We start from the raw sequence: 17,986 nt of genomic DNA, 5'->3' as shown, positions 1-17,986 counted from the left end.
TTAACCAACTAATAGAAATTAGTTGGTGATAGTCCTTTTTATTAATTGTACGTTTAATTAATTGACCAAGTTTGGCAAATGTAAATGCTAAAAATCAAAAACAGTATATTTCTTAGTCATTTTTCCTCAGTGTTTCTAATTATATTTCCACACAAAATTGGACTATATTTTAGATTTTTTGCAATATTTTTCTTTTGTTGGATGAATTCTAAAATTTTTTTCTTAAAATGTGACAAGAATTATATCATCACTCGTGTTTGCTAAAAATTTGTTAAATATTTTGTATTTATAGTAAGAAAGAAATAACATTTTGTAAACAAAGGAGGATGTTTCTAATTATTTTGCCACCACTGTACATATGTCTGCAAAATAATTTTAAACAAAATAACCTCAAAAACTTAAACCTGAATAGGTACTCTAGAATTTAGCTCTAATTCTCAACCAAAAAAAAAAAATATTATAGGTATCTGAAATTTTTATGCTGCGTGGTCATATTCCACCTGCTTTCTAACAGTCGCCAAAATTTGCCCCGGCTTTTGAAAAAAAAAAAAAAAAAACTCAACTACATATGAATTTCGAAACCTTAGTTTTAGCAAGAAAATATGATTGCTTAAAGACTTTAACTAAATTAAAACCATTTAAATTTTCTATTATCAATTTTACAAGCAAACATTTAATTTTTTTTTTTTTTTTTCAGATCAATTCAACACTTAAATGCGTTCGTCCAAAGTTCCAGTACACTTTAGTGAATTATTATTAAATCATTCAACGAAATCGTCATATTATAAACAAACAAAAAAGACAACACAAATAATAAATAGTATAATTATTATTCTAGTTTTAACACTAGCTATACACGTTTCATCGCTACAAAAGTTTATCCGGGCCGTAACTTGAGCCTGTCAGTTTGAAAAAATATTCAAAGCGTAGCAGATACTTATACCTATCCGTGTGCGGACAGTATAGGTACTTATACCTTCATTTCCCGCCAATTTTTTTAAGTGAAATTTTAAAAACAAACACAAACAAAAAAAAAAGTAAAAATTAATTATACGCAATTTATATAGAATAACTTCTCGGAAAAAAAATAATACCTGCAGCTATAGGAGGTCAAGTAATTGATGAATAATAACTTGGTCCGCACCATTACCTGCAAGCTTGACCTTCTGGCTCTCGCAGTGCATTAATCGATGTTCACAACGAGAAAAAAAAATCATCCATAAAATACTACTTGTCTCTTAGTGATGTGAAGCGGTCTTGGTGAAGCTACGGAAATATGAAAAAATGTTTCTGGTTGCAAAATAATTAAATCAGTTTTTAAGTTTATCTTAATAATTTTTGACGTGTTTTCTTCGGTTTCGGCGTGGGTAGCTATTTTCGGGATAATAATGTTGTCGTTGAATATGCACAATTCGTCGCTTGAATTCCTGGGCCATAACCTTCCATCCTACATGGACGACTATACGGGCTTGATATCACAAGGTGTAGTGATGCCTGTTAATGAATCTTCTATGGTTTCACCTTCGACTTCTTATTCTTCGGCCGTGTACGATCCACTGCTGATGCAAATTTCGAATGACACATACCCCTTTCAGCTGGAGCACGCTCCACAGCTCACCAAGTCGTCGGTTATCAAAGTGATTGTGCTGTCGATAATGGGCATAATTTCGTTGTTTGGCAATGTTGCAACAATGTGGAATATATATAAGACCCGCATGAGCCGGAGGGCATCGCGTCAAAGTTGGAGTGCAATTTATTTGCTCATATTTCATTTGTCTATTGCCGATGTCCTGGTAACGGGATTTTGTATTATTGGCGAGGCTGCTTGGAGTTATACTGTTCAATGGTTGGCAGATGATTTTACCTGCAAAATGGTGAAACTTTTTCAAATGTTTAGCTTGTATTTGTCGACGTATGTGCTGGTGCTGATTGGAGTTGACCGCTGGATTGCTGTGAAATATCCAATGAAATCATTGAATATGGCTAAAAGGTGCTACAGGCTATTAGGCGGAACATATGTGCTGTCAATATTTCTCAGTTTGCCACAGGTGAGTCTTTGAAGTAATTTTTCAGTTTTGATAATTATCAATTAATCAATCAATAAATTAGTTTCAATGTGTCAAATTGCACTGAGACAAAAAAAAATGATCAATTGAATAATTTTGATACCATGGTTTCTAAGGGTGGTCAAAAACGTTAAAGGGTGGCCAAAGATGTATTGAAAACAGTAATTTAATTTAAAAAAAAAAATCAATGCGTCGACGGCAGTGTGTTTTTTTTTAGAAATTTACTTGGTCAAAACAAATAAATGTGTGGTCAAAAGTGGTAATTTATTGCGAAAAATAAAAATTTTTCATTTTTGCAGACAAAGCAAACCCAAGTTTTTTCCACACAACCTTCGCGATAGAGTACGTAAAAAGACGGATTTTTTTACATTGGTGTCCTCTGTAGACAGGGCCAAAATCTCAAAAAATGGCTTACTTTAAAGGCTATTAAAAATCTTAATTTTATGCAATTCTCATACATATATACAATATGAAATGGAAAAAGTATATGGAGCATTAAATAAAGTTTTGGAATTATGGGTAAGAAATGGATGGAGTAATGCCAATCATTACTACAAAAGCTACTCTAAATTTCTTGTTAAATATATATGTACATAGAAAGGAAAAGCTTTAAAACTGGACTAGCTTGCCTTAAATATTGATAAATTAACAAAAGGATTTTAAGCTGTAAAGGGCAAGGGTAGGTTCGATTGCTACTTCAAAAGTTCAAAAATTATTTCTATTGATTAAAGTCTAAAATTCAATTGAATAAGTCGGTTACTCGTTCAGAGAAGAGGTACAGTAGTGGTTTGCAGTGCAATGCTCGAAACAAGCTTTGGTTTACAGATATGGCTACACAGCGAACAGGCCTCGGCATTTAAGTAAAAGTATTACAAATTTATTTTTGCCAGACTTTCAAAAAAAAAAAAAAAATTGATGAAAAAAATTCAATTTAAAAAATAATATCCAAATGAAGGCATAAGGTATGCCCTATTTATAACTGAAAACCAAAAGCTTTTTAGAGGTTTGGTTGCTGAGTTATTTGCATCTAAACATTCGTTTTTTTTTCTTTTGGAGGCAGATATCTGTGGACCAAAGTCTCAAAACAGGGGTCGAACTACGGAATACGTTCGTTAACGTATTGACGCTTTATGTCTCTATCATTTTCTTCTAATTAAATAGAGAGAGCAATAGTCAAAACGTTAACGAACGTATGCCGTAGTTCGACCCCAGGTTTTGGGTACAGTAATGAATTCAAAGTCAACAAACTTATGCATTTGTTTTAAAAAAAAAAAGGACAATTTTTTTTTTCTAGATTTCCTCCAAATTTATCGAGTTAGATGTCAAAATAAAGGTCTCTTTAAACACTATTGCTAAGTTATTTGCATCCAAACATTTTGTTTTTAATTCAAACAAAAGTATTCTTATTGGTTTTTTCGAATTCATATGAAAAATAAAAAAAGAAAAAACTCAAAACAACAATGGCCAACTCTTATAGAGATTTAATTCTAATTCAATTCAATCAAAATCGAAATTAAAACCATAATTGTCCGATCGATTCCATTTCTCAACGAGAGTTGGTGAAATAATTTTTTTTTTTTATAAATAAGAAAGTTAATCAACATGTTATTCAGCCCATATGGCAATCAAGTCAGGACATTTTTTTCCACGTAAAACAAAAAATCGAAATAAATTTCGAAAAAAGTTCAGGATTACGGGATTTATCACCCTGGAAAAATTATTTCTCACTGCATTTTATAATTTAAGAGTTCGACCTTCATATTTCTGTTTCAAAATTCGATTCGAACTTTTTTTTTTACAAATATACGGTTATTTGAAAAAAATCTAAAAATTCGTTTTTTTTTTTTTTGTCAACTAGTGTGAAAAAAATTTAAAATGTAAATAAAAAAAATAGTACTTAAAAATAAATTTAAGTATCTACATACCTACCTACTTTATTTGATTTCTTTTTTTTTTTAAATACATTTTTGAAAATAATTTACATGATTATAGATTTAAAAACAAAAATCTTTGTAAATAATTTTATAAAAAAAAAAATAATTAAGTTGGCAGAAATTAAAATAGAAATAGATTTTTCAACAAAAATTTATTTTTTATTCAAATCCAAAAGTAGGTATTACTTTTTGAAAATTTAAAATTTAATTTTTTGGACTTCTCTAAACATAATGTTGGTTTTTATTATGAAACCTAGAAACCAATACTTGTCTTATAAAAATGTCTTATTTCATATTGACATTTACTATGTCAATAAGATCAAAAAATAAATAATTTCAAAGAGAAAATGTTAGAACTCAAACGGATTCACATTTCATATCTCGTTAAAATTATATAAATATATCATATTTCCGGAGAACAATAATGGTTTCTTGCATGAAATCATTTTTTCTTAGAAAAATATCTATTATGTTTTATGCATTCATGCGATACAAGAAGAAAAATAAATCTTTGAAACTTTAGCTTGAAGTTAAATTGATTTAGGTATATAAAAAATATTCGAAAATACAAGAAACTATCATAAAGTATTAAAATTAGAACTATACAGTTGAAAATATATTTTTCAAAATAAAAATAAAAACTTATAGTCCAAGCGGCGATCGTCGAGTTACTTAGCTCATAAGGTTAGAGGTTAAAATTAGTGTCAAATAAAAGATAAGTTGATACTGAAAATAAAAAAATAGGGTTGCCACTTCTAAAATGGGAACTTCCATGTGGCAACCCTATTTGAAAGGAAAAATTGTCACATAACTAATACATTCATATCTTTGTTGTTTGGCCAGATAAAAAAAAATTTGAAAAGCCAACCGAAAGCCAAAATAGTAAAAAAAAATAATAAAATAATATAAAGAACGTAACCCTACAAATGTGGCAACCCCATCCAAATGAAAACAACACTGACAAAAATCTTCTTTGAACAAAACAGTATAACTTTTTATGCACTAGAAAGCTAAACTATACGCCATATTTTAGATAATACTCCCTTCTATCTAAAAAATGTCGGGTGCCACCTCGCAAATGCAGACAAGTACTCGGCAACCCTACTAAAATGCTAAAAAACGCAAAAACCACTTGTTTTTTGGCCAAAGTGTATAATATTTGATAGAGTTAAAGGCTGTAAAATACATCATGTTTAGCTTAGACTCTCTTCTATCTAAAAATGTCGGGTGCCACCTCGCAAATGCAGACAAGTACTCGGCAACCCTACTAAAATGCTAAAAAACGCAAAAACCACTTGTTTTTTTGCCAAAGTGTATAATATTTGATAGAGTTAAAGGCTGTAAAATACATCATGTTTAGCTTAGACTCTCTTCTATCTAAAAAATGTCTGGTGCCACCCCGCAAATGCAGACAAGTACTCGGCAACCCTATCCAAATGCTAAAAAACCCAAAAATCACTTGTTTTTTGGCCAAAGTGTATAATATTTGATAGAGTTAAAGGCTGTAAAATACATCATGTTTAGCTTAGACTCTCTTCTATCTAAAAAATGTCGGGTGCCACCTCGCAAATGCAGACAAGTACTCGGAACCCTATCCAAATGCTAAAAAAAACGCAAAAATCACTTGTTTTTTGGCCAAAGTGTATAATATTTGATAGAGTTAAAGGCTGTAAAATACATCATGTTTAGCTTAGACTCTCTTCTATCTAAAAAAAATGTCTGGTGCCACCCCGCAAATGCAGACAAGTACTCGGCAACCCTATCCAAATGCTAAAAAACCCAAAAATCACTTGTTTTTTGGCCAAAGTGTATAATATTTGATAGAGTTAAAGGCTGTAAAATACATCATGTTTAGCTTAGACTCTCTTCTATCTAAAAAATGTCTGGTGCCACCCCGCAAATGCAGACAAGTACTCGGCAACCCTATCCAAATGCTAAAAAACCCAAAAATCACTTGTTTTTTGGCCAAAGTGTATAATATTTGATAGAGTTAAAGGCTGTAAAATACATCATGTTTAGCTTAGACTCTCTTCTATCTAAAAAATGTCGGGTGCCACCTCGCAAATGCAGACAAGTACTCGGAACCCTATCCAAATGCTAAAAAAACGCAAAAATCACTTGTTTTTTGGCATTTGGATAAGGTTGCCGAGTACTTGTCTGCATTTGCGAGGTGGCACCCGACATTTTTTAGATAGAAGGGAGTATTATCTAAAATATGGCGTATAGTTTAGCTTTCTAGTGCATAAAAAGTTATACTGTTTTGTTCAAAGAAGATTTTTGTCAGTGTTGTTTTCATTTGGATGGGGTTGCCACATTTGTAGGGTTACGTTCTTTATATTATTTTATTATTTTTTTTTACTATTTTGGCTTTCGGTTGGCTTTTCAAATTTTTTTTTTATCTGGCCAAACAACAAAGATATGAATGTATTAGTTATGTGACAATTTTTCCTTTCAAATAGGGTTGCCACATGGAAGTTCCCATTTTAGAAGTGGCAACCCTATTTTTTTATTTTCAGTATCAACTTATCTTTCATTTGACACCAATTTTAACCTCTAACCTTATGAGCTAAGTAACTCGACGGTCGCCTCCCCGACAATTAGAAAAACATTCATTTCACGTAGGTAGTTATTGTACACTTTATCTGATTTTTTAATTTTTTTTTAAGTATATAGGTAACTTAAAATATAAATAGCTGAATAGCTATGTCAGAGAATAAACTCTTTATTTATTTATGTGACCTTTCTTGACAGTAGTTAATTAGTTTTTATTTTTAGGCTTTAGAGTACCTTTAGACTTATGTCGTTTTCGATTGGCTCTCCGGAAGCGTCCGGAATCATTCAGAAGACTTCTGAAACCGTTTTATTGGCATGAAAATGACAGCCAGAACGCTTCTCAGAAGAGAAATTCTCTTCTTGATTTCAAATCAGAATCAAATCAAGAAGCACTAATACATGAATACTCACATTGTTTATTATTATTTTTCATTCAAATTTGTTTCCTTTTTTTGAAATTAAATTGTTTATTTATTTTCAAACTAATAAATTAAGCTTTTAAAATATTTTGCAAAACGAATTCCTGATTAATTTGTTGAATATTAGGTACTATTTTCTTCACATATTATTTATTTTTCAAGTCTTATGCCATATTTGACATTTTAAATTTTACAGAAAAACAAACACAAACACAAAAAAAATAGAATTGAGTGGAAGCAATTCAAACTGTTTTATTGGATTTCAGAATGAGTGAATCCTTGAGTGATTCCAATCGAAAACGACATTAGGTACTCATTATTTTTCTATCATTCTTTCATGACTTTGTTTTTAAAAACGAAACTTTATCGATTGCAAAAATAATCAATTTTCTATAAAGCTCCGCTTGGCAAATAGAAGAACCTCCTCAAAGTCAGTTATTGACAAAAAAAAATCAATTAAGTTTAACAATCAAAGGTGAAGAAAAATACTAAAATTTTAAATGACTCTTAATGAAGACAAATATTGTTTTCTTTCTTGTTTGTTCCTTTGATACATATCAACTGCAGAAATAATATTTATGAAAGGTCGTGCTAGTACAATTTTCTTAAAATTTGTTTACCAATTAAGAATTTTTACCCCGAATGTATTTTTTTTTTTTTTTGTTTTTGCAAAAATAAATCTCAATAATTTAATTTATTGAAGCAGCCAAAAGAGAATATTTTAAGGTATAAGTACCATGGTCATTTTTGCGAAAGAGGGGCATGTTTTTTATTAATTAAAATTAATATTGCAAATAGTTTAAACCCTTGTTTAAGCAGTAAAAGGTCTAATTGCTGCATTAATTGCATCCAAACTTTTTTTTCCACATTCGGAGGCAGAATCTGCGGACCAAAGTTTTGAAACAAGTTTTGGTTTACAAGTATCATTCATCAATAAATCTTCATTAATGCAGCTTTCAATAGTCCAAACAGAATTTTAAAATACAGACATTTGAGCTTCTGTAGAATTTTAAAATACAGAATTTTGAATTTACAGAATTTTAAAATATAGAATTTTGAAATACAGAATTTCGCAATACGAATTTTGGCACGTACAGAATTTTGAAAACAACTAAATGGCCTAAAAAAAAAAAACAAAACAGAAATAATTCTTTTAAAATAAATGATAATGCCAATAACTCAAAAACATTCTCCGAAACTTATCCATTCCAGAAAGTTTTTTAAAACATTATTTTCTTGTACAATTTGTTACATCAATACATATTTTTGTCTATATATCTATGTTCTCTTTCACAAAACTTCTACTACTCTAAGAAATTATACGGCATAGTTTTGTTTTCATTGAAATTTTTGTTTACAATCAAAAATAATACGATAAAATTTAATTCGATTTTCCTGTTTACAACTCGTAGTCTATTTAATAGACCCGAGCTCCAGAGCAAAAATAGAACAAATTCGTTCAAGACTTTTTATTGGCGATTATGATTCCTTGGCATACAAGAATACTCCAGCCAAAAGTGCTACTAAATCCGTTGGTGCATTTCTGAGAAAACGGCAACACTGGTCGGTTTTCAGTTTTTTTGATTTAACTCGAAAACCAAGCCTGACTTTGAAATGGTTCAAAGACACTTTTCATAGCAAATTAAATTTTCTGTCAAGTTAAGATGGTTAATAAATTTTAAAAATTATTTTTGACTAAAATTCTAACCTAAAATCAAAGAAAAAAAAGTTAAAAAATTGACATTTTTTTTTTTCTTACTAAATCAAGGGGCATTTTGTGTATGTAGCCGGGACGTCCAAACTTTGTACTAATGAAATAAAGTAGAGGTAAAATCCTTTGATAATATGCAATTTTAATTTTTTTTTGTCAAGAAACAACTTAAATGTACCTATTCAAAAATTAGCACTTTTTCTAAATTTCTGACTTTTTTAGTTAAAAGCAAGTTTTTAAAACTCGATAAAATCGTATTAATTGGTAACTTTTTGACTTTTAAAGTAAACATACTTCGAAGGATTGATTTAATATAAACTAAATATGGCAAACAAAAAAATTTATTTGCATCCTTATGGCCTTTTGTGCAATTTTGTGTATGTGCATTTTTATAAATACGGGTTGAATGGATGGACGGAGAGCCATTAGCTTTGGTCTATTGCATAGAAGAACATTTAATACCAACTCTTTTACTGTTTTCAATGGCCTGAAAAACAATTCTTGAAAAATCTGCGACCAACGAAAAGTTTCTCTTGAAAAACGAAAACAATACTCTAATGAGTTAGAAACAAAATAGCTCAGGCAAATTAGTAAACCCAATTGCACTTTTCGCGGGATAAATTTTTTTCATGGAACGTGTTTAGGTGAATGTCCTAATAGTAAAAGTGAATTTTTTGGGATGATAAGATTTCGGAAACACCCGCCATCTTGGAAAAGAGGTCGGTGCCGTTTTTATTTTATAACTCCATTTTGACTCATTTAAACCAAAAATGTCCAAGGATAGACTTATTATAAATTAAATTATCTAAAAAATGATATACAAATGAATTCCGTGAACTAGTTAAATTCAATTTTATAGTCGGTCAAAGTCCAGGTTCTTCTCGCAAGGTTAAGACAATATGACATTTTTTCAAATATCCGAAGAACTTTTTATTTGTTTGGGATTTTCTTAAAGAATGAATTATAGCACTTTTAATTATCTATGAAATGAACCCTTTATTGTTTTTGTAACCATCACATTGTAGAGGCAACCAAACGTCGAAGTCATGATATACGATTTTTTAACTGAACATATTTGGGATTTCAATAGTTCAAATAAACAATCAAAAATTAAACACAATAGTCTCGAAAACATAACGGCTTACACACCTCATATCTTGAGTTATACTTATCGTAATGCTGAGATTGAGGTGTTCATGTTTAGGAAAAATGACAGGGCATCAGTTCTTATATTTAGAATTTTAAATAGTGTCACTTGAGCTTATTCACATTAATTGGAAAATTCACTTCATTTAAAACCTCGAAAACCATATAAAGGTTAACATTAAAGATTTCAAACTTTGAATTCAATATTTAGACGAATATAGTTAAAAAACTGTTTACTTATATTTTGGTTATACCTCCACTTCAAAAATTTGCTCGGTCTAATAGAAGAAAACTTGTTATTTTCTCACTTTTGGATAGTAGAATGTGAACTTCGACGTTAGATGGCTTATACATTATGTTGGTTACAGTAACGATAAAGGGCTCATTTCATAGATAATTCAAAGTGCTATAATTCATACTTTAAGAAAATCCCCAACAAATCAAAAGTTCTTCAGATATTTGAAAAAATGTCATATTGTCTTAACCTTGCGAGAAGAACCCGGACTTTGACCGACTATAAAATTGAATCTAACTAACTCACGGAATTCATTTGTATATCATTTTTTAGATAATTTAATTGATAATAAGTCTACCCTCGGACATTTTTGGTTTAAATGAGTAAAAATGGAGTTATAAAATGAAAACGGCACCGACCTCTTTTCCAAGATGGCGGCTGTTCCCGATATCTTATCATCCCAAAAAATTCACTTTTACGATAAGGACATTCACCTAAATACGTTCCATGAAAAAAATTTGTCCCGCGAAAAGTGCAATTTGATTTACTAATTTCCCTGAGCTATTTTGTTTCAAACTCATTAGAGTATTTTTTTCGTTTTTCAAGAGAAACTTTTCGTTGGTCGCGGATTTTACAAGAATTGTTTTTCAGGCCATTGAAAACAGTAAAAGAGTTGGTATTAAATGTTCTTCTATGCAATAGACCAAAGCTAATGGCTCTCCGTCCATCCATTCGACCCGAATTTATAAAAATGCACATACACAAAATTGCACAAAAGGCCATAAGGATGCAAATAAATTTTTTTGTTTGTCATATTTAGTTTATATTAAATCAATCCCTCGAAGTATGTTTACTTTAAAAGTCTAAAAGTTACCAATTAATACGATTTTATCGAGTTTTAAAAACTTGCTTTTAACTAAAAAAGTCAAAAATTTAGAAAAAGTGCTAATTTTTGAATAGGTACATTTAAGTTGTTTCTTGACAAAAAAAATTAAAAATTGCATATTATCAAAGGATTTTACCTCTACTTTATTTCATTAGTACAAAGTTTGGACGTCCCGGCTACATACACAAAATGTCCCTTGATTTAGTAAAAAAAAAAAAAATTGTCAATTTTTTAACTTTTTTTTCTTTGATTTTAGGTTAGAATTTTAGACAAAAATAATTTTTAAAATTTTTTAACCATCTTAACTTGACAGAAAATTTAATTTGCTATGAAAAGTGTCTTTGAACCATTTCAAAGTCAGGCTTGGTTTTCGAGTTAAATCAAAAAAACTGAAAACCGACCAGTGTTGCCGTTTTCTCAGAAATGCACCAATGGATTTAGTAGCACTTTTGGGTGGAGTATTCTTGTATGGCAAGGAATCATAATCAGCAATAAAAACTCTTGAACGAATTTGTTCCATCCAAAAGGGTCTATTCAATAGACTATCGAAATAACTTTTGAAAAGAAAAAAAAAAAAAAAAAAGAAATTGTCAACAAATTACCTCAAAACAACAAACAAAATTGCTGACAAATTCTGTTTTGAAGTAACAACCGTAAAAATACCACTTAAAGGACATTTTCCTAAACAAGAATACTTCAACTAAAACTTTATAATTCTAAAGCGCAATCGATTGAAATGCTTTTCCCTAATGGCACATCAAAACAGAAATTTTAACATCCATGTTCTATTTCTAAGAAACTCATACCCTACTATATCATGCGGGTATGGAAATGGAAACTTAAATAAAGCAATTACAGTAAAGAAGGACGATATTGGAGATAATCGAAGAAGAGAATTGAAAAGGATAAGAATTTTTTTTCTTCTTTACTGTTGGCTATAATATGTGTACTTGAAAGACTTTTATTCAATTTACATTTTATCAAGTAATAAAATCTTCACAAAAGATAGTAAAATGATACTCCAATACACACATACGAGCAATAAAAAAGAGGATACGAAAATGGTAAAATGTAGCATTTCGAATTTTGATATAAAAAAGATATTAAACAGTTTAGTTATTCGAAGGCCTCGAGTAAATATAAAATAAAATATATACGTAGGTAAAGCATGCCTATTGGATTTCTTAAATGAGAATTCATTTTTTAAAGAAAACGATGAACCTAAATCGAAAGTCCAACAAAAAGAATTTCAAAACTATTATAGGTACATATACCCAAAAGAAGAAAATGTATGTTCCATTGTTCGACACATATTGATATTTTAAGCGTTTGAGTGATAAGATTTTTTTTGAACATTCACAGCAAAAAGAGGAACAGTGATAAGAATTATGTGAAAAGTTTTAAATAAAGAAATTCAAGAGTAAAAGAAAAAAGATGACAAATAAATGAAAGGGGTAAGTAAAAATTTTAATGAAGCCGAAATGTTGGACAATCATAGAAATTAACGAAAATCGAACTAACGCAAAGCAAGCAATGTCAGATATCTAAATTCCAAATATTGCATTTGGAACCTACGACTACAAAGGCATCTGTCAGGTTTTTTTAGGCTAGGGTTTAATATCTTTCATAGGTATTATTTTAAGGAAGATGAGTTGGTACTGCAAAATCTAAAAAAGGATTAAAAATAGGCAGTTTCGGGATCAACTGTCGGGTGTCTCGATGCAAGTTAAACATTTGTCATGCGTATATTTGTAATCAGGCTGAAAAGGTCTGGACCAGGTCGCCGCCGACCGGGTCCGCAAAAAATAATGTATTTTTAAACTAATCTGTCCAGTTGACGAGTTAAACGTGTGTCATGGATATCTTTGAAATAAAAAGATGACGGCATCAAGATTCGACTAGTTTTAAGTAGTTAATTTTGCTAAATCGATTTTAAGAAAAATTGGGGTCATACAATTCTGTCTGTCTGTAACTCTTACAATTAACGGTTCCTGTCATAGAATCATTCTATCCATTTTTGAATAACTCGTAAACGAATCATTCAATTTCATGTTCATGTTGTATGTTCGAAAAATAGTGGAGTAACTAAAGCTCAAAAAATGGCAAAATTAGGGAACCCCGCCGAACAGCTCTGATTTTGATGATCTTTAATTAAAAATACTTTAAAGTCTATAGATTAAAATCTGCGCTGTTGCCGTTTTGATTTTTTAAATTTAATTGAATATTTTTGTGAAAAAAAAAATTTTTTTTCAAAAAGTTTGCTTAAATTTCATAAATTTACTAATGCCAAAAGATTGTCTAGGCAATTAAAGGAAAACAACTATATGGGAGTGAAGGACAATCTTCCATAGTTTAAGCGATAAATGTAATTTTCTCACAAATTGACTTCAAACACAAAAAAAACTATTTGAATACAACGGCAACACCTACAATATTCAAATAAACATATTTGTAAAATAAAAATTAAGTAAATTGATGAAAGGGTTTTTCCAAAAATGATATTTAAACTCAGATTTTTGAAAAAAAAAATTAAACATGTCCTTTTTAAAACTTTTTCGTATATAAAATGAATTTATTTTTTTTAATTTTTCTGCCCACATTTATTATGATTTGAAATTATAAAAGGAAATTTCAATATACATTATACATATAACAGTTTTAGAAAAAAAAAACTAAGATGTATTTCATTTTCAAAGAACTTTTTTTAATAGAAGTTTTTTTTTTTTTAAGTTCAACATTTAAATATAAAGTTATTTTTTATTCATTTAGGTCCAATTTATTCACACTCCATTAAATTTAAAGTCGTCATTAAAAAAGGGAAATTTTAAAATTTGTATGCGATTTGACAGTTTTATAATTTTTAATGGAGCCTTTAAAAATAATGGAGAGTGAATAAATTGGGCCTTAATAACCCTAAGTGTTGAAAGTTAGAAAGCAAAAGTTTAAAGTTCTTATTTACCAAAGTCTTTGAGAAAATTAATTATTTCAATGCAAAAATTCAGTTTTTATCATAAAAACCAATGAAATTGAAGTCATTTTTAATTTTTTTTTTAAACTGTAATATATGTATTACCTTTTCCTCTTCGTAATTCCGATAATATTTACGGCCAAATATTTATTTTAAATAAATTCATATTTTGTTACGAAAAAGTTTGAAAAAAAAATGTTTAAAATTTTTTAATAACGTTTTTTTTTTTTTCAAAGTTCGGAGTTGAGGAGCATTCTTTCCAAAACTCTTGGGTTCCCTAATAATTTGCTTTAGTCACTAAACTAAAACACATTTTTTGAATTTCATTTTAAAGTAGATATGTATTTGAAATTTTTTTGTTTGAAAAATCTTTTTTTTCGAAAAATATTTTGTGTTTATCAAAACTTATTTCAAAAATAAAACAAACCCGCGATTTAAAATGAAAACTTCTAAAAACACTCGCTGTGTAAGAAAATTAATGTCATTTATGCTTTGTTGTTCAAATCTTTTTTTTATTTAAAAAAAAATATATATAATATTTCTTGACATTTTGTATAACATTTAAATAAAATTAATGTTTTATTATTTTTATAAATCTAAGCTTTTTTTTACCTTAAGAACAAATACATATGTGTTCATGTACAATTTTTTTTAAATTGGTTGTGTCGTTTACGAATAATTGAAAAATCAAGCAAACGGTTCTATTACAAATACCGTAAATAATGGTTCAAAATAAATTTTTATTATTTAAAAAGTACGACTCCATTAGCCACATAACAAACTCAAAATTTAATCTACATATCGTCGGCCTCATAAGGAAACCTCGTAACTCCCAAAATCAAAATTTTACAGGAGAGAGTAGATAAACAACACAGTAGTTGGGGAGTAGAGTGATGTACAAAATTTTAATTTAAGTCTTTTTAGAGTATTCGGAATGACTTCAAATATTCTGGGTAGCTCCGCTGATATATTTTCTAAAAAATGGCATTCAAAAGTCATTTTCGAAAAAAGGTGTAGTTACGATGTTTAATTATGAGAACGACGATAGTTATTTTAAAGAAAAAGTAGGAATTTCCATTTAAGTTATATGGCAGGTACCGTTCATTTTGGTCGTAAAAAATTTTCAATTTTTCTTCTACTTCTAGGGAATCGTCTAAGTTCTATGTAAGACCATTGCAAACCAGGTTTGCATACTACAACTTTTTAAGACAATTCCAACGAAACCTGGTTTTGTCATATTTGAGTGGAAACAAGTTTGGTTTTCATATTTGCTTAAAGGTTTTAAAAAGAGCTGCTACGTTAACCCATACTTATTTTAAAAACATTTATTCAATCTGAATATCTGCATATATATTTGACAATATATCATGTTTTGCGAATTGAGTTTTCAATAAGTCTTTTGTTAATCCCTTTTATTAATCCCTCTTATGGTATTATGCAATAGAACTTGATTAGTTTTTTTTTTTCGAGAAATCAGCTTGTACCTTTGAAAATCCAAGTCAAAAGATTAAAATCCCTCTTTGCAATTGACGTGAAATTTATTTTGTTTACTCTTCAAAGTTCGTTATTGTCATTTTGTGGAATTTTCGTGAATAATCTCTCCTTAAATCTGGAAAATATTTCTGAGAAACATTTCTTGAATCTAGGGGAATTCCTTTTTTTCATCAACATTCAATTTCAAGTCCTAGCATCGTATTCAAATTTTTAAGCTGAAAATTTATTGAATTCATTTGCGCAAAAGGAGAATTTTGTGAATTTATCAGCCATAAGCTATATAAAACTGAATCCATAGTACACTTGTTTTTACATTGATTGATAACGTTTAGGAAACTAAATTTTCAAAGTTAATGTTTTAAACAATATTTCTTGTTGGGTTAAATCGTTTTTGTGAGTCTTTAAAATTGAATACCTTTTCAACTTCACATAACATGGAAGTTTTAAAACTCATCTATTTTCTAAGTCATCAACGAAAAAGTACCATTTCTTAGAAATTTTCCCAACTTTGTGGGAATGTATTTATGCAAACGGTGTGGTGACGGCAGTCAGTGGGATCTTGAACAAAATGTGCACATATTTTATAGAGTTTTACAAATAAAACTTTCCTTTTGATATAACTTAAGACAATCAAACATAAAATTGCAATTTTAAAAACAAAGAGTGTTTTCAGCAAACGAATTAAATATTCTGAATATGTTTATTTGATCAAAAGTTGAGTATTTATGCAAAATTTCTTGGAAGAAAAAAAATTTAAATTGGGAAACATCATGCAGCGACCGGCCAGAAAAGTTTGTGAATTGACGTTTAGAAAAATACTTATAGCACAGATAATAAATTATGATTATATTATCTGTGCTTATAGGTACTAGGGCAAGTTTAGGATTCGTAAAAAAACGGTTTTCTTGGTTTCTAAATATCTCGTACAAGACTAACCCGATTTCAACGAAAATTTTTATACAAAAGTGTTTAAGTAAAGGTAATATTAAAATTTTAGAAAATTTTCAAAAAAACATATTTTTGGATTTTTAAAGAATATTTCAAAATTTTTTTTTGAAAAATCAATTTTTTGAAAACGTTTTTATGTGTAAATTAATTATTTCTTCAAAATGGCATCCCAACTTTTTTTTAGAAAAATGTTAGAAAATTTTAATATACCTACAGGGTGTCCCACAGTCACCGCCCCAAACGAAAACCATGAATTTCTGAGGTCATTTTAAGTCGAAAAACTTAAGAGGTAATTTTCTCGTTTTCTTCCCGTTTTCGAGTTATGACGGTTTTTATGATTTTTGCTCTCTTTTCCTTTGACTGGCTTTATCTTTGCCAAACTACGTCTGATTCGAAAGATTTTTTTTTGCAACCAATCAAGAATTTATTACAGTTTTAGTTTGTCTCAAAACTTTTTTTTTCTGTGGGCAATCGTTTCTCCGCTATTTTGCATCAAACACAATTTTCTTCGATTTTGAAGTTGTTTTTTACATTTTTATATCATTTTAGTAAAAAAAACACGTAAATGAGTATTAATTTTTTGCACATACATATTAGGTGTGTTTTTTTGTTTATCTATATAGATTTTGTGCAAAAAAACGACATCGAGATTTTTGAAATCAAAACAATTTACGTGTTAAAAACAACAAAAACTTTATCTGTATAGATTTTTGAAAAATCCAGATAATTATCCAGATTTTACTTTCTCTCGATAAAAACAGTAGTGCCAAGGTACTTTATTTGTTGTGTTCATACAAAAATATCTGAAAATATTAAAAAAAAAAAAAAAAACGGGGAAAACGAGGTTTGAAAAAAACTTTCATAGAAAAAAATAATCAAAAATTTGTTTGACATGGTTGCATTGAAATGTTAATCACAACAAAAACATTACTGTTAAAAAAAGAGCCAAGTTCTCCTATGTTGAAATTATGCTGGCACAAAAAGTATTGAGATATAAAAGTGTACCAAGTTCTAAAGTTTGGGTTCAAATTCGTATCAATAAAATTTTGATTGTTTACTTGACAATTTTTCTTTTAAATACCGATTTTTAAAGTTATTTCAAAAATTTGCCAAGTAAACAATCAAAATTTTATTGATACGAATTTGAACCCAAACTTTAGAACTTGGTACACTTTTATATCTCAATACTTTTTGTGCCAGCATAATTTCAACATAGGAGAACTTGGCTCTTTTTTTAACAGTAATGTTTTTGTTGTGATTTCACTACTTTTTGCAAGGTATGGCTGTAGAATTGAAAATCTCTATATTTGATGAAAATGGGCAGTTGCCACGCCCCCTGGTTGAAATTCTCAAATTTTAAATTTTTTCCTTTGTATAAATTACCAGCTTTACCATTCTACCAAATTTCAAGATTCTACGATAATCAGAAGTGCTCTATAATAATTGATGAAAATTCAGTGAAAATGGGCGGTTGCCACGCCCCCTGGCTAAAATTCTCAAAGTTTAAATTTTTTCCTTTGTATAAACTACCAGCTCTACCATTCTACCAAATTTCAAGATTCTACGATAATCAGAAGTGCTCTATAATATTTGATGAAAATTCAGTGAAAATGGGCGGTTGCCACG

The 17,986-nt window shown here is 29.2% G+C and overlaps 1 protein-coding gene across 3 annotated transcripts in view; it reads left to right on the top strand.

Annotated features, from left to right (window-relative positions):
• LOC129908438 (gonadotropin-releasing hormone receptor) overlaps nt 1-17,986 on the top strand; it is a 136,225-nt gene that overhangs the window by 36,832 nt on the left and 81,407 nt on the right. For 2 of the 3 annotated variants that reach the window (XM_055984903.1, XM_055984902.1), the window contains exon 2: nt 698-2,048. In XM_055984903.1, the coding sequence (XP_055840878.1) occupies nt 1,389-2,048 (660 nt within the window). In that variant the 5' untranslated portion in view covers nt 698-1,388. Of the gene's footprint in view, nt 1-697; nt 2,049-11,501; nt 12,015-17,986 lie in introns of those variants that run through there. The other variant, XM_055984904.1, reaches the window with a different exon arrangement.

This window comes from Episyrphus balteatus, chromosome 2, assembly GCF_945859705.1.
Source record: "Episyrphus balteatus chromosome 2, idEpiBalt1.1, whole genome shotgun sequence".
NCBI classification, from domain to species: Eukaryota; Metazoa; Arthropoda; class Insecta; order Diptera; family Syrphidae; genus Episyrphus; species Episyrphus balteatus.
Note: the sequence above shows the minus strand (reverse complement) of the source record. Positions and strands in the feature narration are given on the sequence as shown.